This window comes from Garra rufa, chromosome 13, assembly GCF_049309525.1.
Source record: "Garra rufa chromosome 13, GarRuf1.0, whole genome shotgun sequence".
NCBI classification, from domain to species: Eukaryota; Metazoa; Chordata; class Actinopteri; order Cypriniformes; family Cyprinidae; genus Garra; species Garra rufa.
In genome coordinates, this window is record NC_133373.1 from 26,868,218 (window position 1) to 26,892,624 (window position 24,407).

Sequence of the window (24,407 nt, forward strand, 5' to 3'; positions counted from 1 at the left end):
TGCATCTGGTGTATATTTATTGGTGGATGAATCTTCATATTTCTTTCTCAGATGAGATGAAGACATTTGCAGGTCAGCAGGTGGAGCCTTTGTTCCAGTTTTCCTGGCTGGTTGTGTTATTATCGCTCCTGTTGTGCGGCTCTGTAGCGCTAGTGCTCGGCTTCACCGTGGATCCCAAGCTGGCTATCGCCATCTCTCTCAGCATTCTGGCACTGCTTTATGTCTTCTTTGGTAAGAAAAACAGGCCCATTATTTATTGTCCAAAAGTAAGTTCTGCATTCATGCTAAAAATATGAGCAACTCTCCATTTCTACACAGTGGTTGTGTACTTTGGGAGCAGGCGTGAGGGTGAGAGCTGGAACTGGGCTTGGGTTATTAGCACCCGTCTGGCCCGACACATCGGATACCTGGAGCTTTTGCTCAAACTCATGTTCGTCAACCCACCAGAGCTGCCGGAACAAACCACCCGTGCTCTGCCTGTCAGGTAATTGCCTGTACTTTACATAAACCATTAAGGCATTAAGATAAGAGTTGTCATTTTCCCATTTTTTTCTCAAAATCACGCATTGATGTGGTGTTGACTTACTAGCCAATGGTCACTGCAACATTAAGACACTAAAGTGTAAAGGGCAGCATAGTGCAGCAGTATCAGTGATACCTGTAAGGTTTTCCCACATGTTTGTTATGTATATTTTTCCAGTTTATGAATTGTTATTATTTACTAATATTATAATAATAAAAATATATTAATTAAAACAAACATAATTATTATTATTATTTAATTGTATTATTATTTAAGTATATATTACACACCACCATTGAAAAATTTGGGGCCAATAAGATTTCTTTTTTAAGAAATTAATCATTTTAATCAGCTAGAATTCATCATCAGGTTGATCAAAGACATTTATAATGTTACAAAATATTTTTATTTCAAATAAATGCTGCTCTTCTGAACTTTCTGTTCATCAGAGAATCCCGCAAAATATTAAGCAGCACAACTGTTTTCCTTACTGAAAAAAATGGGTAATATTTATTGAGTACAAAATCAGCATATTAAAATGATTTCTGAAGGATCATGTGACACTGAAGACTGGAGTAATGGCTGCTGAAAATTCAGCTTTGCATCACAGGAATAAATTGCATTTTAAAATACATTAAAATAGAAAACAGATCTTTTACATTGCAGTAGTATTTCACAATGTTACTGTTTTTATTGATTTGGAACTTTTGAACATGTGTATATACAGTTGAAGTCAAAAGTTTACATACACCTTGCAGAAATGTTAATTATTTTACCAAAATAAAAGGGATCATACAAAATGCATGTTATTTTCCTATTTGGTATTGACCTGAATAAGATATTCCATTATTCTTGATTCTTAATATTGTGTTGTTACATAAATGATCCATAGCTGTTTTTTTTTGGTTTAGTGGTAGTTGTTTACGAGTCCTTGTTTGTCCTGAACAGTTAAACTGTTCTTCAGAAAAATCATTCAGATCCCACAAAATCTTTGGTTTATCAGCATTTTTGTGTATTTAAACCCTTTCCAACAATGACTGTATGATTTTGAGATCCATCTTTTCACACTGAGGACAACTGAGGGACATAACTATTACAGAAGATTCAAACACTCATTATGCACATCGATGCATTAAGAGCCGGGTTTGTGAAAACTTTTTGAATTTGAAGATCAGGGTAAACGTAACTTACTTTATCTTCTGGGAAACAAAGAAAAAAAACAGCTGTAGATCATTCAGGTAACAACACAGTATTAAGAATCAAATGTATGTAAACTTTTGAACAGGGTTATTTTTATAAATTCAACTATTGTTTTCTCTTGTCGACTGTATGTAAACATCTTTTATGTGAAATATCTTATTCAGGTTAGTAGTAAATAAAAAATACCATGCATTTTGTGTTAACATGTTGCAGATATTGTGAAGTGTATGTAAACTTTTGACCTCAACTGTTTATGTTTATGTGTTTTATGGATGTATATTGATTACATTTTCGTGTTTTTTGTAATGGTTTAACGTTTTTTTTTTTTAGTGGAAGAAAGCAAAAGGTTTGAATGTGACTCTTTGGGAAGTTAGAACTGGATTTTTTCTTTCTTTCAGGTTCCTATTCACAGACTATAACAGGTTATCCAGTGTCGGTGGGGAGACATCCATGGCTGAAATGATCGCTACTCTCTCGGATGCCTGTGAGAGGGAATTTGGCTTCTTGGCCACCAGACTTTTCAGAGTCTTTAAAACTGAGGAGACTCAAGGTAAAGGCCACTTTACCATCCTCAATTATTCAGTCTATGTAAGTAAATACAGCCTATATTTGCTACATTACATTGATTGTTGTAACCTTGTTTACCCTCAGGCAAAAAGAAGTGGAAGAAGACATGTTGCATCCCATCCTTCGTTATCTTCCTCTTCATCCTGGCTTGCTTGATCATGGGAATGGCCCTGCTGGCCGTCTTCAAGGTGGATGGGGAAAACCAGACAGTGAACGCAGTGCTGGTTTCTATGGCGAGTGTTGTTGGTTTGGCCCTGTTGCTTAATTGTCGCACCTGGTGGCAGGTGACAGACTCAGTGCTGAACTCACAGAGGAAGAGGCTGCACAGTGCCGCCAACAAGATGCACAAGCTAAAGAGTGAGGGCTTTATGAAGGTTAGTTGACAGGCTTCTGAGGAACTTATAGACAAAGCTATTTGTATACAGCATCACAGATAGTCAACTTTTTTCACAGGTCTTAAAGAATGAAGTGGAGCTCATGGCGAAGATGGCCAAGACTATAGACGGCTTTACCCAGAACCAGACACGTTTAGTTGTCATCATTGATGGTCTGGACTCCTGTGAACAGGACAAAGTGCTACAGATGCTTGACACGGTGAGTACCAGCAGTTGTAAGCAAATACTATTTTCAGTTAATTAAAATAAAACTACTAAAATACCAACGGAAAATATAAAAATAGATGCTAATTCAAATTATTAATAACTTCTATAATAGTGTATAAATAATGCTAAAATAACACTAGTGCATAGAGGCCTCAATCTGACTTGAAAGCATCATCCATCTATTTCTGGAACAGTCTCCCTTTTGAATTGTCATTTGCCATGAAACCTCTTACAAAACCGTTAGTCTGCGCTGTCATGTGCAGTGGTGCCTTCAAGCTGATTTAATTATTTTAAAGGACAGTGGTCTCCTAGAACTGGCTTTCCTACAAATCTAACAAAGACTGAACAGACAGTTGTTTTTAGTAATAACCAGCAGCATCCCTAATCTATTTAGTCAATTCTATCGAAATCCTGATAACAGTCAGTGCTCCTATTCTAAACAAAATTATTTTATTGTACAGTTACAGTTTAAATGTATGGAAAATGGGAACTGACTTCTGAAGCTGGAGTAAATCCTTAATTGCTATAAACGGTTATATAATTTTGAGGCCTATAATGAAAACCTGTACATTTTTTTTCTGATTAGGTGAGAGTGCTGTTCTCCAAGGGTCCATTCATCTCTGTCTTCGCCAGTGATCCTCACATCATCATTAAAGCTATAAACCAGAATCTAAACAGCGTGCTGCGTGACTCCAACATCAACGGACATGACTATATGCGCAACATTGTCCACTTGCCTGTCTTCCTCAACAGCCGTGGCCTCAGCAGTGCAAAGAAGATGTGTGCACCCACACCTGCTAATGGAGATGCTGGGAACTCCGAGGGTTTGTATTAACATTGGAAAGAGGGGTTAAAATACAGTAGGACGTCTTGTGTTTCAAATAATGACTGACTATTATGAGAAGTATTCTTTTTATTTGTTATATGCACTACCGTTCAAAATTTTGGGATCAGTAAGAACCTTTAATGTTTTTGAAAGGTCTCTTTTGCTCACCAAGGCTGCATTTATTTGATCAAAAATATAGTAAAAATGGTAATGTTGTGAAATATCCAAAGAAAAGAAACTTGAAAGAACTGTTTTGTGTTTTAATATACTTTAAAATATTTGATTGATTCCTGCGATGGCAAGGCTGGATTTTGAGCAGCCATTACTCCAGTCTTCAGGACCCTCAGAAATCATTTTAATATGCTGATTTGGTGCTCAAGAAATATTTTTTTATTATTATCACAGACTGGAAAACAGTTGTGCTGCTTAATAGTTTTGTGGAAATCATAATACAGTTTTTTTTAGGATTGACTTTGATGACTAGAAAGTTCAAAAGAACAGCATTTATTTAGGATGAAGATCTTTTGCATTACAGTGGTGGCCAAAATTATTAGAACATTAGTATTTTCACCAGTTAAAAAAATGGTTTTAAGTCAGTTATTTCTATCTTTTGCTGTAGTGTGTCAGCAATTTATCAGTTTACATTTCCTAACATTCATTTTGCCATTAATTGTAATAATCCAGTGAGATTATTGTTTGCATATGCAGTCTGACAACAGCTAGTGCTCTGCTTTAAATGCCAAGGATGGTCGTAACAAATGTGGATTTAATTTAGTTAATAGAAGTTAATTGATAAAGAAAATCTATTTATGACAGCATCCTCATTTTACAGTTTTTTTTACACAAGTTCCTAAAACTTTTAACAGTACTGTAGCTTTGCAGCTAGGTTTCTTGAAGCATCTTTGAGATGTTGCTACAGTTCTTCTGGATTTAGTCTTTCTGAGTTTGTTCTGTTTCTTCATGTCATTCCAGACAGACTGGATGATGATGTCAGATCTCTGTGTGGAGCGCTGGATGTTGTCAGACTCCTTGTGCAAACAAAAATCACTGGATTATTGCAATTAATGGCAAAATGAATGCAAACTGATATTTCCTACACACTACAGCAAAAGAAAAGAACTGAATTAAAACCATATTTAGCTGGTGAAAATACTAGTGTTCCAATAATTTTGGCCACCACTGTAAATGTCTTCACTTTCACTTCTGATCAACTTAATGCATTCTTGCTGAATAATAAAAAAAAAAAATACTGACCCCAAATATTTGAATGGGATTGTACAAAATGTAGCCAAACATATTTTTGTTTCAAGTGTCAGTTGTTATGTCTTTGTAAAAAAGTCAAATGCTGAATGAAAAAAGACAGGCAGAACATATTTAGTGGTGCTTGTGTAGATAATTTCTTACAATTTTCTTGCTGTAGGTTGGCATGAGGAGTTGGACAGAAAGTTGTCCCAGAACAGCCTGGGTGACCAGACCAAGTTTGGCAGTAAGACGACTCTTAACCGCAGGGTAAGATGATAAATATGCTGCTTTGTTTTGTCAGAAGACTATATGATAATGATTAGCGATTATGGATAGGATTAATGGAATTGTTCAGCCAAAAATGACAAATTCTGTCATTAATTACACACCCTAATGACGTTCCAAACCCGTAAGACCTTTTATATTATAAGATATTTTTGATGAAATCCGAAAGCCCTCTGACCCTGCATAGAAAACAAAAATAACGACTTTATTCAACAATTTCTTCTCTTCCGTGTCAGTCTCCATCTCTCAATCACGAGAGTATTACCACCTTTCTGCGCCATTTGAACATTTCAGTTGCATTGCTGTCTATGCAGGGTCAGAACGCTTTTGAATTTCATCAAAAACTATCCTAATTTGTGTTCTGAAGATGAACAAAGGTCTTAGGTTTGGAACGACATGAGGGTGAGTAATTAATGACAGAATTTTCATTTCTGGATGAACTAGCCCTTTAATAGTTTTGTGTGTAACTTCATTTGATAGTGATTTGAACTCCAAAGACAAATTTAATTGTTCATCCTCTCTGGGAATCTCATGGCTTGTCTTTGTGCAGTTTGTCTGGCTGTAATCCAATGACAGTCATGTTTTACCACATGATATGCTCATGTCACAAAAGGCTTCCAAATTTCTCCCCTGACATTTTCCTTTCTTGTATTCCTTAATGCTATTGATTTTGAATAATAAGCGTGATTTAAATCTAGCTGATCTCTCCTCAGGATACTTATCGGCGTCGACAGATGCAGAGGTCAGTCACGCGTCAGATGTCCTTTGACCTCACAAAACTGCTCGTCACTGAGGACTGGTTCAGTGACATCAGCCCTCAGACCATGAGGAGACTCCTCAACATTGTATCAGTCACAGGTCAGCATTCAATCTTTAAGGCCAACATGTTCCTAAAATGATTTATGATAGGATGTTATTTTAAAGACAAAACTTTCTCTGTGTAATCTTTAATCAAACTTGCTCTTACTCTGAAACAACTTTCCTTTCCCAATGACATCACTTGAGCTATTAGGTAATGTTAACCAATAACTAAACAGGTTTAGTCTGGTTTGTAATAGCCACCTTTCATGATCCAAATGAGATGATTTCTAATTGACCCAATTTTTTCATTTTGAGTATCCTGTTTAAAGGATAAGTTCACTTCCAGAACAAAAATTTGCATCCTTGTCATCCAAGATGTTTATGTCTTTCTTTCTTCAGTCATAAAGAATTAGTTTTTAAGAAAAACATTTGAGGATTTCTGTCCATATAGTTGACTTCTATGGTGCCCCTGAGTTTGAACGTCCAAAATGCAGTTGAAATGCAGCTTCAAAGGGCTCTAAACAATCCCAGCTGAGGAAGAAGGGTCTTATCTAACAAAACGATTGGTTGTTTTCTAAAAAAATTGACAATTTATATACTTTTTAACCTCAAATGCTTGTCTTGTCTAGCTCTGCGTCAACTCTGTTTATTGTTCAAGACAGTTAGGGTATGTCTGAAAACTCCCATCTCATTTTACAAAAAATGTAAAACAGCGATGTAATTACATTTTAAAGTTGGAGAAGAAAATGAGATGGGAGTTTTTCGATTTACCCATAATAACTGTCCTGTACCTGAATACACAGAATTGACACAGAGCTAGACAAGATGAGAATTTGAGGTTAAAAAGTATATAAATTGTCATTTTTTCAGAAAATAGCCGATCACTTTGCTAGATAAGACCCTTATTCCTCGGCTGGGATCATTTAGAGCCCTTTGAAGCTGCATTTTGGAAGTTCAAACTTGGGGGCACCATAGAAGTCCACTATATGGAGAGAAATTCTGAAATATTTTCCTCAAAAAACTAAATTTCTTTACGACTGAAGAGAGAAAGACATGAGCATCTTGGATGACAAGGGGGTGAGTAAATTATTTATAAAATTTAAAATTTATTTAAAATCGTAAATTTTTGTTCTGGAAGTGAACTTGTCCTTTAACTCTGAAACATCTAAGTTGCAGAATTGTATTAAAGTTTTTGTTGTGTTTTTAATCGAATAAATCCATGGTGAGACTTCTTTAAAAAATCATACCAAATCCAAACTTTTGAACAGTAGAGTATGTAGTCACTCTAATAGAATATGAAGTTTTAGATCTGAAATCAAAAAGTCTGAACATTCAGTACTCATGAAGTATGCTCTTCTTGTTCAGGCCGCTTGCTGAGGGCCAATCAGATAAGTTTTAACTGGGACCGGCTTGCATCTTGGATCAACTTGACTGAGCAGTGGCCATATCGCACATCCTGGCTCATACTGTACCTAGAAGAGACAGACGGCATCCCAGATCAGACAACTCTGAAAACCATCTATGAAAGGTAAGGGCTTTTAAAGAAACCACATGACTCTATTTCTGTTTTATAATGGCATTATGATGTAATGTAGATCTCTAGCAAACTGCATTTGAGCTAACACAGTTCCTGATGTTTTAATTTCACCACAGGCTTTATCACAGTAGTTTTGCAGCTCTTTCATAATGCCATCAGATTGCCAGAAACACACTGTTGTTTTAAACTTGAGATCAGCAACTCTAATCATTGCTAATCCGTACCGTATCAGTATAATCTTATGTAATGCATTCGCCCTGTATGTTTTTTTTTTTTTTTTTGCATGTAGTTTGTTCGTTAGCCCATTAGGGTCTAAGAGAAAAATGTCTCCTTTGGGAAGCTTCCTGGAAACGAATAATGGGAGGCCACAGAATGTCAGATGAAGCCAAAGAAAGCAGGTCCAGATCATTAGATAGGCTTCCCTACGGTGATTAGTCAGATGATGCTATTCATGTAAGGCTTGTGTCACTGCATAGATATTGTCTTGTTGTCACATTTGAAATAGTTATGGAATATACTGACTGCACTCGTGTTGTTTACTTCTTTACACAAGCGACATATGTGTAGATCTTGTTGTACCCAAGTATAAAGAGAGGAATAAATGGGTGTATTCTGACATTTTGAGGGGTTTATAGAGCATTTTTGAAAACCCCTAGGTCTGTTTAAGTGGAAACATATGAAGTTTGTGGTTTTATGAAGAGGTTTGGCGTCGAGAGCATCAGTAATATTGCTGTATTGTGTTGATACTGGCTGTCTTCACACTCCTTCCACTCTTAAAACTGCTCATGCCCCAGAAACACAAAATGAAATGAAGATATTGTGGTGCTAATGCTGAGTTATATCAGCATCATTTTCATTTTCAGTAAAACCATCATGACTTTGTTTGATCTGGCAAGGCTCGCTGTAATTTATGCCAGGGTATGTTAAAACCAGTCATTCTCACAAGACCTGCATTGTTTTAGTACAAACGTGATGGACGCTCAACACATGCTAAACTAACTTTTACAAACCTTAAAATATTAGTATTGTCTCATGTTTCTCAAGTTGTATCTTTCATGTGCTGCCTGACAGGATCTCCAAGAACATTCCAACCACTAAAGATGTGGAGCCTTTGCTGGAGATAGATGGTGATGTCCGTAGCTTTGAGGTTTTCCTTTCTTCCCGAACTCCAGTGCTGGGAGCTCGAGACATCCGCACCTTTCTTCCCTGCACTGTTAATTTAGATCCAAAACTCAGAGAGATTATTGCAGGTAAATGTCTCTCTTAAAAACAAATCACATTTAAACTATCTGGCAGCTTAAGTCACAGCTTTATTTTATTTTATATTTTTTTTTAAATTAGTATTTATTATTTTTTAATCATCTGTAATTGATTTTTAAATTGATTGTGTATTGCACATTGACAGCTTAATTTGTGCTAAATTTGCAATGCTGTCACTCATTCTGGTTTGTTTTTATTTTATTGAAATAATAATTATTTTTTAATAATGTTTTTTTTTCTTTTTAATTTGATCTTTATTGCATATTGACAGCTTAATTTATGCTAAATTGGCAACACCGTCACTCATTCTGATTTGTATTTATTTTATTTTATTGAAATAGTAATTATTTTGTTAATATTATGTTATTGCCTGTTTTATTTTATGTCTATTGCATATTGACAACTTAATTTGTGCTAAATTTACAACACTGTCACTCATTCTGGTTTGTATTTCATTTAATTTTTTTGAAATAGTAATTTTTTAAATGTTTTTATTTTATTTTATTTTATCTTTATTGCAATGCAGTCACTCATTCTGGTTTGTTTTTATTTTACTGAAATAGTAATTATTTTTAAATAATATGTTATTGCCTTTTTTATTTGATGTTTATTGCATATTGACAGCTTAATTTATGCTAAATTTGCACCGATGTCACTCATTCTGATTAGTTTTTTTATTTTATTAAAATAATAATAATGTTTTAATAATGTTTTTTATGTAAAGTTTATTGCATATTGACAGCTTAATTTATGCTAAATTATGCTAATGTTACGCTGTCACTCATTCTGGCTTGTATTTTATATTATTGAATTAGTAATCATTATTTTTGTAATATGTTATTGTTTTTTTTAATTTAATGTAAATTAATTGCTTATTGACAGATTTATTTATGCTAAATTTGCATTTTTTTAATAGTAATTATTTTAAGTATTGTTTTTTTGATTAATTTATGCAAAATTTGCAAATTTAATTTATTACTCATTTTACATTTTTAAATGTGATATTAATATATGGATATTAAAAAAAATGTTTTTGAATGTAATATTTATTGCTAGAAAATTACAAAATCACAAAAATGTCTGTGTGTATATATATATATATATATATATATATATATATATATATATATATATATATATATATATATAATTATTATTATTTATTTTTTTTACTATTTTTAAATTTTTTTTTCATTTAAAGGCTTCAACTTTTACAATGTTGACAAAATTACAAACCTTAAAGAAAACGAATAGAACATAAAATAATATTTATATTATATTAATATTATACCTCTGTCATACCCTGTTGAAAAGCATGTATTTCCATGTATTTTCTCAGATGTGCGTGCTGCCCGGGAGCAAGTGAACATGAGTGGTGTCACCTATCCCGCGCTGCCTTTGCAGGAGGGCCGTCCAATATCAGTCTACAGCCAGCAGTCCTCTGCCTGCTCCCCTACTGCCTCATACAACGGGCCGTTCAACCCGCCAGGTGTGTCTCCTCAGCCCCACAGCGCCTACTTCAGCGGCATGGCCGGGCCGCAACACCCGTTCTACAACAGGGTGAGTGTCACCGCTCGGATAACACACAAAAGATCACTTGAATTGAACATTTCTGATAGGTTAAACTAAATCAGAAACTGTTTTTGTTCTAATCTATCATTAGATTATTGTCATCTCCTTGGGGGGAATTTGAGGTGAAATGGGTCCAGTTAAAACTGATAAACAGTGTCAAGTGTAGATTGATGACTCAGCTGTGTTTTAGACTTAACTTTCCTCAGGGAGCTCTACTAGGCACGTCGGCTCGTTTAATAGATGAGGGAAGTCCCTTGGACGAGCACACACCTCTCAAAGTATTTCGGCCTCAGTGCCAAACATTTCCACATGCCCACCCAGACAATTTTTCATTCATTTCCCTGTGCTCGTGTTTCACTGATTATTTTTCTTCGTTTTAGCGTCATTTCGATTTGCGTTTGCCTTGTTTTCTTAAGTTCAGCCCCTTAATGTAACAGAATGAGGTGTTTATGAGGCGACATGTTTGTGCACATTGTATCCCACCTAATGATTTGTTTTTTAAGCATTTGTACATGTTAGAGAGAGTGTGTGTGTGTGTGTGTGTGTGTGTGTGAGTGTGTGTGAGAGAGAGAGAGAGAGATTGAGTGTTATTTCATTATTTCACATGTTTGGATTTAAAGGAATCTTTCAGGTTCAATACAATTTATTGTTGAATACCAAACATTTTCTCTAAGAGAAGTAAGATTCTTTAATGGAAGGGCAAGTCGAAATTGATAATGAATGCTGTTTATTGATTTTCCTTGTACTGAACTTGAACATTCCTGCATGTATTTGTTTATGATTTTCTGTTATATTTTCACTCCCTACATTTTTTTTTCCTCCAAACTTGGTCTCTCAGCCATATTTCCCCCAACATCTATACCAGCTGCCACGGCAGTATGCTGGCAGCTCCTTCCCCGCTCATGTTCTTCCACGTCCATTCATTAAAACCGGCTATCCCAAGGACCATAGCAGTGGACTTGTAAGTACTAGTCATGAACAAAAAGCTGCTAGACATTGTGCTTTTGGATAACAGCATAGTGCTAAGTGTTAGATGTTCTTGCTAGGGTTTCACTTGCTGACATACTTTTCTTCTACAGCTAATGTTTAATTTTGCTCTGCAGGTGTTTCCTTTTATAAACATGAATATACAAGTTTCTTCTTCCCTCTTGTCTTATCTGTCAGTATTATTTTATTTTTGCTGTTGTCATGGTGTTGCTCCATATATACTTCATGCTTTTTCTAAGTGTAATGTGTGATTAAATAAAAGTCTATCATATTCTTTGTGGCACTTGGTACGAATAGGGTTCTGTAACTTTTTCAAATGTCTTTATGCTCCCTTTAAATAGAGACTTTGTCCCGTCCCGAATCTTGACAGTCTCAAATGTGACCAACAATAAAATATACAGCATATTTTTGCATTTTAACATTTTTAGGGCCTTATGATTTCTGTGATGTGGAAAACGTAGACGGAATCGTGGAATCCAATCATAAAAATGTAACATGGAATGTCACAAAATTTGTCAAAATTAACTTAAATCTAGGTCTGTACACTTACATCAAAACGTGTGTCTGTGAATATTAAGCTGCAAAAATACTATTTAAATATGAATCCTTTATGTTGTATGCGTCTCTGTGTGAATGAATAGCGCAAACGCAAACACGCGGTTTCGTTGACTACACACATACTGAAGTGCGCTTGACGCTTGTGATGTTTTCAGCCACCTCAATATACGAGTACATGAACACATAAACGTGAACTAAACTCAAAAAGAGTAACTTCATGAGCATTTCACAGTTTCTTTTGAGATAACTACCTGTCATATCATGTATCAAACAGAAACTTGAAGATCTTCACAGCAACCGTCAAAATAAAAGTTTGGTTTAACTTGAAGAAATTGTGACAGAGATATACTACTTAATGTAATGATAGTACTACTTCTACTAAAACAATTATTCTTTAAGGAATATTTACCAGAATTTATTTACCAGAAAAATGTAAATACTCAACAGTATTTCTGAAAAATAAATAAATAAATAAATAAATAAATAAAATAAATATTTTAATATAATTTGGTTATTAAATTGTAATGAAACCCTTAAAATGGAATCCAGAAAATTAATGGAAAACACAGATTTTGGTAAAAATAAAAACTGAATTTGAGAAAAATTAAAAACATTCATAAGGCCTTATAAATTTACTTTTTGTTAAACTTTTAATACATCGCTGTTACATTGTCTACATTTTATGATTTCAATTAATTAGACATGCTTTTTCTAGACAGAGTCTAAAGAAAATTAAATGGGAAAAAAATGGAATTTGAAAAAAATAAATTGTGATATTCAAATCACAGAAAACACAGTACAATTTTTTTTTAATATTTTTACTATTTAAAAAACTGTTTTCTATGTGAATATATTTTAAAATATAATTTATTCCTGTGATTTCAAAGCTGAATTTTCAGCATCATTACTTCAGTCACATGATCCTTCAGAAATCCTTCTAATATTCTGATTTGCTGCTCAAAAACATTTATTATTATGTTAAAAACGGCTAACTAGATTTTTTGTAACATTATAAATGTCTTCTGTCATAATAAATCACTTTTAATTTAAATTTAAATTTAAATTAAAATTTAAAGCATTTAAGCATAAATTTAAAGCATCTTTGCTAAATAAAAGTATTAATTTCTATAATTTCTTCTTTTTTTCTAAAAAAAATACTGACTCCATGCTTTTGAATGTTATAGTGTATAATCTTACAAAAGCTTTTTATTTCAGATAAATGGTGATCTTTGGATCTTTCTGTTCACCAAAGAATCCTGAAAAAAATGTCCTCAGCTTATTAAAAATAAATCTTGAACAGCAAATCAGCATATTAGAATGATTTCTGAAGGATCATGTGACACTAAAGACTGGAGTAATGATGCTGAAAATGTAGCTTTCATCACAAAAATAAATTACATTTTAAATATATATATATATATATATATATATATATATATATATAGAAAGCAGATATTTTAATTAGTAAAAATATTTAAAAATTTTACTGTTTTTGCTGTACTTTGGATCAAATAAATGCAGGCTTGGTGAGCAGAAGAGACTTATTTAAAAAAAAACAAAAAAAACTTTTGACTGGTAGTGTAATTAAAAAAAATCATTTTCAGTCGCTGTTTTGTACCCTATTTGTGTAAAGTGCCTTATACCTAAGTGTTTGACATTTGGTACATTTTAAGCTTCATTTGTGTGAGAATAGAAGCAAGATGCCAGTGTTCAAACAGGCTCTGCACTAGTGACGTCAAGCACCAGCTGCCTTAATGTTCACCGGAGGCTTTCACAGTCCACCAGTTCCCACATGCTGTAGAGAAAGACTCATTTGCTCCCTGTTTAAACTCTCTCTCCATCTTTCTTTCATCAACATGAATGTAGTTCCCTCACGATTTCCACCTCCTTTGTCTCTTCCCTACTCTTCCTCTCTCTCTCTCCTCAAGCAGGGTAAGGTACCATCTTTCAAAAAGAAGCAGGTACTGAATCCTTCTAGACTCGGCTTAAGTTCTGCTGCTCTGTCGATGCTGCCCCTCCTCACGCGCCTTCACAAACACACGCTAACACTCTTTTTAAAACTCGCACCCCGGCATGCACTATGGGACAAAAAAAAATCACTTAACAGTGGGGAAGGAGGAATAAAAGTGCTTAAGTTGAAGTTAGATGCATAGTCAAATATTGCAGTTAACTACAAAAAAATTGTTGCTAACATGGAGCGTAGTTTACTTGCTCACATTGAACTTAAGTCCTTCTCCTTCCTCAGGGTCTTTCAAGCTTCTTTTCTTATAAAAAAATTAATGTTTCTATACCCTTTCAGTTGTTTCAATGAGACGCAAAAGCCATTGAAATAATTAGCTTCTCACACAGCGTGGCCTGGATGCTGAACTTTTGAAGTGTTCTGTCAGAAAACTTTAAAAGTATAGAACCCAGGTGCCACTCTGACTTCCCTTAACAGAGGTCTGTATTTATAGTCTATGTAGTGTAGGTCACAATTTTTGGTTTTGTTATAATTAGACGTAGCTATTTGAAAGCTACATAATACTTAATGCTAAGTATGGTGGTAGATGTGACACTCCAGCACTAACAAATTCTGAGTAGAACTGTGTATCCCTAACTTTTTCCTTACCATCCTGTCACTCTAGATTTGCACTAGCTTCTTTGAAATCCCGCTGATATCAATACATTCAAAATGCATTGTGTATTTTCCTCTGCAGTACCTTTTTTGATCCCTCTCTTCCTTGAATTTTAATTCAAGATCTTTTGCATCCCCTTTGGACCTTTTTCTGAAAATCTGCATGGTTCATCTCTTGTGGTAGCAGTCTGAAGGCTTCAGAGATCGTTCATATGCACACTGTTGTGATGTAATTGAGTGGCACTAATGGTTGTGTGTGTTGTTTGTACCAGGGCTCTGCCTCGGTGGTCTCAGGCACCCCGTCGATACTGCTCAGCTCAATGAGCACAGATGTCGTCTGTGAGCGTGTCAGGCTTATCGACGGCATTGACCAGAGCCTGATTCCTCAGTATACAGCCACCATTAAGAAGGTGTGTATTTGTGAACAAAAATGATAATAACAAGCTCAGTTGTTTTGGATGACATTCTGATTGTGTGATGATTATTATATTTTTTTCTCAGGCTAACATAAATGGCAGAGTGCTGTCTCAATGTAATATTGATGAGCTGAAGAAAGAGATGAGCATGAATTTTGGAGATTGGCAGCTTTTCAGGACAACAGTAAGTAGTTTTCTATTATTTATATAACCAACATACAAAAATGATTCATTTAAAATGTATGAATTTAAATGTGTGCTTTTGTTTACATTTATAAATTCAGAATTTCAAATTTTATATGTAATTTTATCTGTTATATGAATATGTGACGTTCATTTGAAAATAAGTATTTGAAATAAGTTTAATATTTATTATTTTATTATCATTTATATTCATGTACAAATAATAAACTTAAAATGTATGAATTTTGTTTAACTTCATAAACTTCGTATTATATGAAATATGTATTTGAAATTAGTTTAATATTTATTACTTATTTGATATTTATATTACATTTATAAATACTAAAATAATAAATTTAATAGTGTGCTTTTGTTTAAATTCATAAATTCAAAATTTCAGATATTTAATATCTATATCAAATGTAAAATATATGAATTGAAATATACTTTTGTTAAAATTGGAAATTTTGAATTTACAAATTTAATGTATTACATGAATACATATGAAATATGTAACTGAAATGAGTTTAGTATTTATTAAATTTAATGTTTACATTTATAAATGTATGTATAATTTTATGTATTATATGAATACACGAAGTACATATGAAAATTAGTTTAATATTTATTATTTATTTAATATTTATATAAAATTATAGATAATACATGTACAATTTATGAATGTAAATGTGTGCTTTTGTTTAAATTTATAAATGCAAAACTTCCATTTTTATGTATAACATGAATACATATAAAAATATGTATTTCAAATTAGTATATTTATTAATTTATACATATTATTTAAAAACAATAAATTATAAATGCATAAATTTATGTATAAAAATGTATACAATTTTATGTATAATATAAATACATCTGAAGTACATATTAAATGCATTTCAAATGAGTTTAATATTTATGTTACATTTATAAATAATATATTTAGAATGTATTAATTTAAATGTGTGCTTTTGTTTAAATTTATTAATTTTATGTATTACATGAATACATGAAATAATTTCAGATGAGTTTAATATTTATTTAATATTAAATGTATAAATAATACATTTCAAATAAATAATTTAAATGTGTTTTTGTTTAAATTTATAAATTCAAATGTTATAATTTCATGTATTATATGAATACATATAAAGCATATATTAAATATATGTTTGAAATGTGATTGATATTAAAATGTTATTTAAATGTTATAATTTCATGTATTATATGAATACATATAAAGCATATATTAAATATATGTTTGAAATGTGATTTAATGTTTATTATTTATATTTATTTTTAATTAATTGTTATAAATGTTTAAATGCATTTAGTGTCTTTTACCAAGTTCACAAAATAAAATATATATAATAATAACTTAAAATATTACAGGATAGCCATAAATTCATAAACTCTTTTGCTAAAAAATAGTTGCATGCATGGCAAGTTTTTACAGACTTTTTGCTACTTAGTCTTTTGAAATTTGACCAAACCTTGTCTGTGTTAGCCAGTTCAATAATTTCACCAAGGAGAATTCCTAAGTTTACAAGGTATACAAAAAAGCACGTAAATCATCAAGAAATGTAAGATTGACCCAATAGTGCAAATGACAGTAGATACTGGAGTAATCGAGTTGATGTTGTGCAGGTGTTGGAGCTCCGTCATGTGGAAAGCCAGATCCTGCATGAGGAGGCTCCTAGCGAGCAGGGCAGCATCACGGTTGGCCACGTGGAGCCTTGTAGGCACACCGGAGCATCCGTTGGAGGAGGTGGCGGTAACACGGACACCTCACCCATGTACAACTTCAACCTCAGCTTTGAGGAGCTCAGTAACGTGGGCTTGGATGAGCCTCCTAGGCAGCCCAACCCTCCGTGGATGGTAAGCTTTTCTTCCTAGGTTCTTGCAAACCTTTTTTTACGGCCATTTATCTCAACATCTCTTGTCCTCTGTAGGCCACCACTCACCGTACACCTAGCATGTCCAGTCTCAACTCTCAAGAATCCTCTAATGAAATTTGCAAGCTAACAGACAAGCAGCAGGCCGAGTACCGCAATGCCTACGAGGAATACATCGCTTCCATGGCTCAGCTTGAAGCAGGAATGGAGAAGCCTGTGCCACCTTTTGTTGGCCAGCTAATGCACTCCAACTCTGAAGACAAGAAGAAGGATGGGGGTGACCAAGATGGCCGCAAATCCGTTTCAAAACGAGGGAGCAGCAAGTCCGGGACGGATAATACCGACTTCGCTTCGGCAGACGCGGCTACTTTAGATCCTATAACAGAAGAGGATGAGAAGGTTGACCACGGGTCATCAAAGTCCCTTCTGGGACGCAAGACATCTGGAGACAAGGTAAGCCTCTTCCAAGGTGCTGATCTGAAGCTAAAGCCTGGCGGTGGTTTACGCTACCAGAAACTAACCAGTGATGATGAAGAGTCTGAAGAGTCCGATAACGCCCCTCTACTTAAGGATGGAAAGAAACCAGACCCTAAAGCCTCGGATCCTGGAGATCGATCTTTGGCCAAAGGTAAGGATTACCTTTCAGATAAGAAGGATTCTTCGGACTCAGGCGTCCGCTCCAACGAAAGCTCTCCCAACCATTCCTTGCAAGACGAAGAAGCCGACCTGTCCCAGTCTGAGAGGGCTAACCTGATCGAGCTGGATGACGAGAACTCCGCTCGAAAGCGAGGGCTTCCGAATAGTCTGAGTGGCCTCCAAGACCCAGCTATCGCCCGCATGTCCATCTGCTCCGAGGACCAGTGCAGTCTTTTGGCCAGCAGCCCCGAAGAGAGCTGGCCTTCCTCCAAGAGCTACAACCTCAACCGTACACCCAGCAACACCACCCTCAATAACAACACAAACGCCCAACAGGGAAACAACGTCCGCCAACCCACAGATAGCTCCTCCACCACCACTGGAAGTGACGTCATCATGACTCCTGGCTCCGGCTCCAGCACCACCCAAAATGAGAACGTCCGTGTGGTGCATCTGAAGAGGGGACTCAACCCTGGAGACCCTCCTGAGATCCTCAAAGTGTCCTCTGACACCGTCACCTTCGGAGAAGAGCGTGAAAGTATCCTGTAGGCAACGTCTGGATCTATTGCATTCTGGTCTTTGGCAGTTAATGTTTTGTGGTGTTAACGCATGCCTGAATACGTGAAACAGTGATATGTGACGTTTCTAAATGTTAAGTATAGTTGAAGTAGGCTTCATTTACATCCGTCCCATCACCTACTCATCATCCACCATCTTATAGAGTTACATACAGTTGAGGTCAAAAGTTTACATACACCTTTACATATAAATTAAGAGGTATTGTACAAAATGCATGCTACTTTTTATTTGGTACTGACCTGAATAAGATATTTCACATAAAAGACATTTAAATATAGTCCACAAGAGAAAATAATAGCTGAATTTATAAAAATGACCGTTCAAAAGTTTACATACACTTGATTCTTAATACTGTGTTGTTACCTGAATGATCCACAGCTGTTTTTCTGTTGAGTGATAGTTTCTTTGATTCTTGAGTCTTGATTCTTTGGTTTTTCAGCATTTTTGTGTATTTGAACCCTTTCCAACTGAACTGATGCGCCAGAAGGAAAATGCAATCAGGGTAAATGTGACATATTTTTGTCTACTGGGAAACATGTAAGTATCTTCTGTAGCTTCTGAAGGAGGGTACTAAATAGGTTAAATAAGAAAAATGTACACATCTTCATTCTGTTCAAAAGTTTTCACCTCCTGGCTTATAATGCATTGTGTTTCCTTCTGAAGCATCTGTAATAGTTGCATACGAGTCCCTCAGTTGTTCTCAGTGTGAAAATATGGATCTCAAAATCACACAGTCATTGTTGGAAAGCGTTCAGATACACAAAAATGCTGAAAAACCAAAGAATTCTTCTGAAGAACAGCACAAAGATTACCTGTTCAGGACAAACAAGGGACACATGAATAACTATCACTAAACAAAAACACAGCTGTGGATCATTCAGGTAAGAATTTGAACGGGGTCATTTTTATAAATTCTTATAAACTTATTTTCTTTTGTGGACTATTTGTAAAATAATACCATGCATTTTATATGATCCCTCTTATTTTGGTAAAATAATTAACATTTTGCAGATTCTGCGAGGTGTATGTAAACTTTTGACCTTAACTGTATATGTGGTGTTTCCGTACAGTATTAGTAGCTTAATCACGTATTAATGTCTCCAGTTGTATGGCTATAAAGCATTTTGGAATCACAGCTGTAGGGAAAAAAAACAGTAGTGTTTCCCAAAGGATAAAAAAAAACTAATTTACTCAAGTAAACCCATTAAAAACGACTGAACATTCATTCTGGTTTGGAAATGTGTTGTATTGTTGTCCTGCACGCTGTCATTGTGCTGTAGTTACAGTAGTGCATAAGCAGTGACAAGCATGTGTCACACTGCAGTCCTAAATTAGCCAGTAGAAACGGCATGCCCTGTGAGGCTAGACTTTAGCAGTTATAACTGTACTATTGGCAGCTGTCCTGAAAAGTAAAACGTGTTTGGTGATGCTTGTCTTCAACGTGGAATGAAATAAACCTGCACTGACAGTATCCATCTTTCTTGAGTCTTTGTTTGAGGAAGACTGAAATAAACATTTTGTGTTCCCACGAGACGATTTGCTTTGAGCACACTTATTTTAGTACCGTGAATTACAGATGGGTGGCACCAGTAGTTCATGCATTACAATTATATCCCACACCCTGAACACTTACGAGTGGCCATTCAGCGTCTGAATTATTTGATGACTCAGATGTTGACTTTCTATTGCGTAAGATTTGTTTTACGCAACATAATTGTTTTCTGTGTCCCTAGCTAGCACCGTTAAACAAACTTTTTTTAATAAAACACCTTTTTGATGATATACCTTGACTCATAATCACAGTATTCTGAACTTCTATTTCATGTAACATCCGATATAAAATCTGACGGTTACTTACGCTCATGTCGTTTCATTCATTTTCAGAACACAATTGAGATATTTTATTTGAATTGAGATGAACTCTTAAAGCTTTCTGACCCTAGACAGCAACGCAAATACCACGTTCAAGGCCCAGAAAGGTAGTAAGAACATTGTTAAAATAGTCCATGTGACATCTGTGGTTCAACCTTAATTATATAAAGCTACTAGAATACTTGTTTGCAAAGAAAACAAAAATAACGACTTTATTCGTTTCTTCTCTTCTGTGTCAGTCTTCTTAACACGCATTTGTTGTACATTCGTGAACGCTGACAAGAAACAAGGCGCAGTGCATCCGGGTTCTATGTCACCATGCAGGCGTCGTCGTTTGGTCATACTCTCGTTAATGCCTATTGAAGACTGACCCAGAAAAGAAGAATTTGTTGAATGAAGTAGGTATTTTTGTTTTCTTTGCGCACAAAAGTTATTCTCCTAGCTTTATAAAGTTTATGTTGAACCACTAATGTCACAGACTATTTTATCGACGTCTTTACTAACGTTACCTTTCTGGGCTTTGACGGTTAATCGTTGCAGTGTCCGAAAGCTGTTGGTATAATAAAAAATATCTTAATTTGTGTTCCGAAGATGAACGAAGCTTGTACGGATTTGGAAGACATGAGGGTGAGTAATTAATGACAGAATTTTTTTTTTTTTTTTTCGTTATTGACTGTCCCAAACAAACCCCTCATAGTCTATACAATACAAGAGAATAGCTTCACAGCCTGAGCGGTAATAAGTTAATAAGATTTATGCATTTGCAAAAACGAAAAATACAACAAAACCAATGCATTTGTAACTATACCTCAGACAAGGACACTGACTTTCTTACTTAGCAATTAATTATATACAGTATAAAAGTGCCATTTACGTTATATTTATAAAAATTCTGTAATATTATAAACATCACATTTTCAGCAGAAAGAGAAAACAAAAGTACATTTTTACAGAGTCCGCAGCCTGGTCAAACGCGCGCTCTTTTTGCGCAACATATTCACAACATAAAAGCAAGGAGAGAAAAAAAAAGATTGCTTGCTTAATTACGGGTTTCCTTTAAAAACTCTCCAGTCTTTTTGAATCTTCCTTTGGAAGAAAGAATATGAAAGTCCGTATATAACTAACTCGGAATCTTTTTATGTCCGTTTGAGGGAAATCCTTTGTCATTCAAGACGAAGTCCAGGCGAATGACACGGGACAAAAAACACAAAAAGCCCCTGTTTTTGCTCCACGACCGAAACACCTGCAAAAGATTGTGTGAGAGAGAGGGAGAGAGAGAGGCGTGTTTAGAGAAGGCAAAAGGACACAGATCCGGACAGACTGGCGCCAGGGAGGAAGCCACTGGACGTTTTTTTCGGACTTTTAACCAAACACTAGAGAAATACCGGGCAATCCCATACAGCTCCAGATGGAGGAGTCTACACGAGCATCTGACATACATAAACTTGATAAACTTTATTAAAATAACGTAGCTATAAGCACAGTCTAAACAGTCTTAAGTAGCACGACTATATTTGTAGCAATACCCAAAAATTCATTGTATGGGTCAAAATGATCAATTTTTCTTTTATGCCAAAAAAATCATTAGGATAACAAGTAAAGATATGTTTTAAGTGTTATACCGTAAATACACTAAAACTTACTTTTTGATTAGTAATATGTGTTGCTAAGAACTTCATTTGGACAACTTTAAAGACGATTTTCTCAATGTTTTGATTTTTTTGTACCCTCAGATTCCAGATTTTCAAGTAGTTGTATCTCGACCAAATATTGGCCTATCCTAACGAACCATACGTCAATTGAAAGCTTATTTATTTGGATAAATCTGATTATGTATAAATCACAATTTAAAAAAAAAAATTACCCTTATGACTGGTTACCAACTCAACGTGTTCTATTAAGCATTATATCATGACTTAATAACGTTATGAAATATCTCTGTGTTTTAATAAGTCATAATAAATATGTACAGGTGCGCTACGCCACTAGCAAACAGCCCAGCGTGCAAAAGTTTACTTTGTTGCAGCTTCTCCTGTGAAACCTTCAATTTCAGAGTAGAGCATCTAACTTACCATTTCAACGAGACAGGGCTATGAGGTCATCTGAGTTGATCTCTCTTTGAGGGTTACTGGGCTGTTAATTAACAGAGGTAAACAATGATTTTCAGTGTCTCTGTCAGCACAGGCTACATTTCAAGTTGTTGTTTCACATTAATGCTGATTGAATTGCATTGCATTCTGTTGTCACTTAACATTATTACCAGCAAGGTCAGTATGAAATGCAAGTATGAAATGTTCTAAAACTTGCTTTACCTGGAAGGAAATGATGCTGATATCAGCTCCGAGTGATCTGACAGTCTTTTTTGGAGGGCTCTGTCCGAGGATCTGCTGCGGGTTCTGGTCCAGTGCGATCTGAAGATCCAGAATGTAGTCTATGACATGCTGCAAGATCTCCATCTTACTCACGCTCTTGTTCTGCGGTAAACTCGGTACTAGCTCCTTCAACCTGCTGTAGCAGTCATTCATGTTGTACAGGAGACTGAGCGGGTCGTCCAAGGAGCTCTTGCTCCGTGTAATACCGAGATTATGCTCCGAAAAATACAAGGCGGGTTTCCTTATGGACCTCACCGGACTGACTGCCTTCATAGTGGATCACGATGTTGTGGTTAATTTCAGGGCATGCGATTCTTCCCACGGATCTGTGCTGGAAGCTTGTTGTCAATGCGTTTATATAGCAACCGAGCTGGGTTTGTTATAAGGCATAAAGAATTAAGCGGATTGGTCGATGAGGCGACGTCATTCTGTGAACCGGGGCATCAACATTGGCCAAATTTGCAGCACGTGAGCACCTCCCACATCCTCTGCATTCTTTCCTCGTGCTGGAGAGTATCTGAGCAACTGCGTGCATGGACAAATAACATCACATCACATGTATAAATAATCAAGGGAACTGATTTTGCAAGGGATTTGCATTTGTACCGTCTCACGGCATTAAAAAACAAGTAATATTGAAAACTTTATTGACGCCAGATGTTTATTTTCTTGCAAGTTTTTTTTCGTTGCCCATCTCTAAGTCCCTTTTGCGTGCACTTAACTTCATGCAAACGAATTGGTATGCAGAACTTTTTTAACTGTTACAACAAGCCATAGATATTGCAACTGTGGCTTAGACTAGTCTTACAAATTAGTCGTCTATTTTTTTTTTTTTTTTTATAAAAACGTATTGTGGTCTAATTTGAATTCAGAAAGCAATACTCATTACCCACGACCTTGGTTAACTACTAGTTAGTAAGACTAGTTCTTAATTTTTTTTTGTCAATAATTACATACTTACCCTCATGTCGTTGTAAACCCTTAGACCTTTGTTCATCTCCAGAACACAAATTAAGTTATGTTTGATGAAATCTGAGAGCTTTCTGACCCTCAATAGGGTTCTACCACAGTAATGACAGAAACATAGTAAGGACATCATTAAAATTGTCCATGTGATATCAGTAGTTCAACTGTAATTTTATAAAGCTATGAAAGTACTTTTTGTGTGTAAAGATTACAAAAATATTTACTTTACTTTACTCAATGATCGACACTTGATGGAAGGTGTCTGAAGCTTGGTGCTGACACGACCATCATAGTGACAGCAGCCAATTACATTAGTTTTTTTTTTTTTTTTAAGATTTATTTTGGGCGTTTTTGCCTTTATTTTGATAGGACAGATCAGAATTGTCAGGAAGCGAAGTGGGAGAGAGATGGGGGGCGGGGTCGGGAAGGGTCCTCGAGTCAGGATTCGAACACGGGACGCCCGGAGCGCAACATTGCTGTATGACTACATTAGTTTTTTGGTGTTGCGTGAACATGATTGGCTAACGTCTGCACCAGGGTTTTTGCATAAGGCGATCTGATTGGCTGAAGCCTGCATTGGCGCTTAAAAAGTTTTCAACTTCTGCCGTGAGCAACGCCAGTAACGTGATGCAATGGACCCACAATTCAACTCGGCAACACTTGACATCCATTCAAAGTAAATGTGTACCATCGTGTACCATCAGTAATGTTGCTGACGGTGACGCGGAGGAGAAGAATTGTTGAATAAAGTCGTTATTTTTGTTTTCGCCATCAAACATATCTTAGTTTGTGCTCTGAAGATGAACGGTTATACTGGTTTGGAACAACATGAGGGTGAGTAATAAATTACAGAATTTAAATTTTTTGGTGAACTAGCCCTTTAAGACGTAGTCTTAACAGTGACACATTTATGC

At 35.3% G+C, this 24,407-nt stretch overlaps 2 protein-coding genes across 6 annotated transcripts in view; one reads left to right on the forward strand and one right to left on the reverse strand.

Moving 5' to 3' along the window:
• kidins220b (kinase D-interacting substrate 220b) overlaps positions 1 to 19,754 on the forward strand; it is a 36,522-nt gene extending 16,768 nt beyond the window's left edge. Inside the window, exons 14-30 of one of the 5 annotated variants that reach the window (XM_073817000.1) lie at positions 52 to 231; positions 319 to 484; positions 2,122 to 2,273; positions 2,375 to 2,664; positions 2,744 to 2,884; positions 3,479 to 3,716; positions 5,139 to 5,227; positions 5,959 to 6,103; positions 7,412 to 7,574; positions 8,655 to 8,833; positions 10,183 to 10,403; positions 11,254 to 11,376; positions 13,889 to 13,921; positions 14,847 to 14,984; positions 15,076 to 15,174; positions 16,821 to 17,051; positions 17,126 to 19,754. In XM_073817000.1, the coding sequence (XP_073673101.1) occupies positions 52 to 231; positions 319 to 484; positions 2,122 to 2,273; positions 2,375 to 2,664; positions 2,744 to 2,884; positions 3,479 to 3,716; positions 5,139 to 5,227; positions 5,959 to 6,103; positions 7,412 to 7,574; positions 8,655 to 8,833; positions 10,183 to 10,403; positions 11,254 to 11,376; positions 13,889 to 13,921; positions 14,847 to 14,984; positions 15,076 to 15,174; positions 16,821 to 17,051; positions 17,126 to 18,253 (3,716 nt within the window). In that variant the 3' untranslated portion in view covers positions 18,254 to 19,754. The remainder of the gene's footprint in view (positions 1 to 51; positions 232 to 318; positions 485 to 2,121; positions 2,274 to 2,374; positions 2,665 to 2,743; positions 2,885 to 3,478; positions 3,717 to 5,138; positions 5,228 to 5,958; positions 6,104 to 7,411; positions 7,575 to 8,654; positions 8,834 to 10,182; positions 10,404 to 11,253; positions 11,377 to 13,888; positions 13,922 to 14,846; positions 14,985 to 15,075; positions 15,175 to 16,820; positions 17,052 to 17,125) is intronic. The other 4 variants (XM_073817001.1, XM_073817002.1, XM_073817003.1 and 1 more) reach the window with 4 other exon arrangements.
• A 1,140-nt stretch (positions 19,755 to 20,894) lies between these two features.
• id2b (inhibitor of DNA binding 2b) lies at positions 20,895 to 23,650 on the reverse strand. Its single transcript, XM_073817005.1, has 3 exons — positions 22,468 to 23,650; positions 22,228 to 22,288; positions 20,895 to 21,398 (listed from the first exon to the last, which is right to left on the reverse strand). Exons 1-2 carry the CDS (start codon positions 22,798 to 22,800, stop codon positions 22,232 to 22,234), a joined length of 390 nt encoding a protein of 129 aa, XP_073673106.1. The 5' UTR covers positions 22,801 to 23,650; the 3' UTR covers positions 20,895 to 21,398; positions 22,228 to 22,231.
• Between the last annotated feature and the right edge of the window lie 757 nt (positions 23,651 to 24,407).

Bases quoted from the DNA above. Each gene is read 5' to 3' on its own strand.
- id2b (XM_073817005.1), bottom strand. From the start codon at position 22,800: ATGAAGGCAGTCAGTCCGGTGAGGTCCATAAGGAAACCCGCCTTGTAT. The intron at 22,289-22,467 runs GTAAAGCAAGTT...GTTAATTAACAG, and splicing joins TCAGCATCATTTCCTTCCAG to CCCAGTAACCCTCAAAGAGA.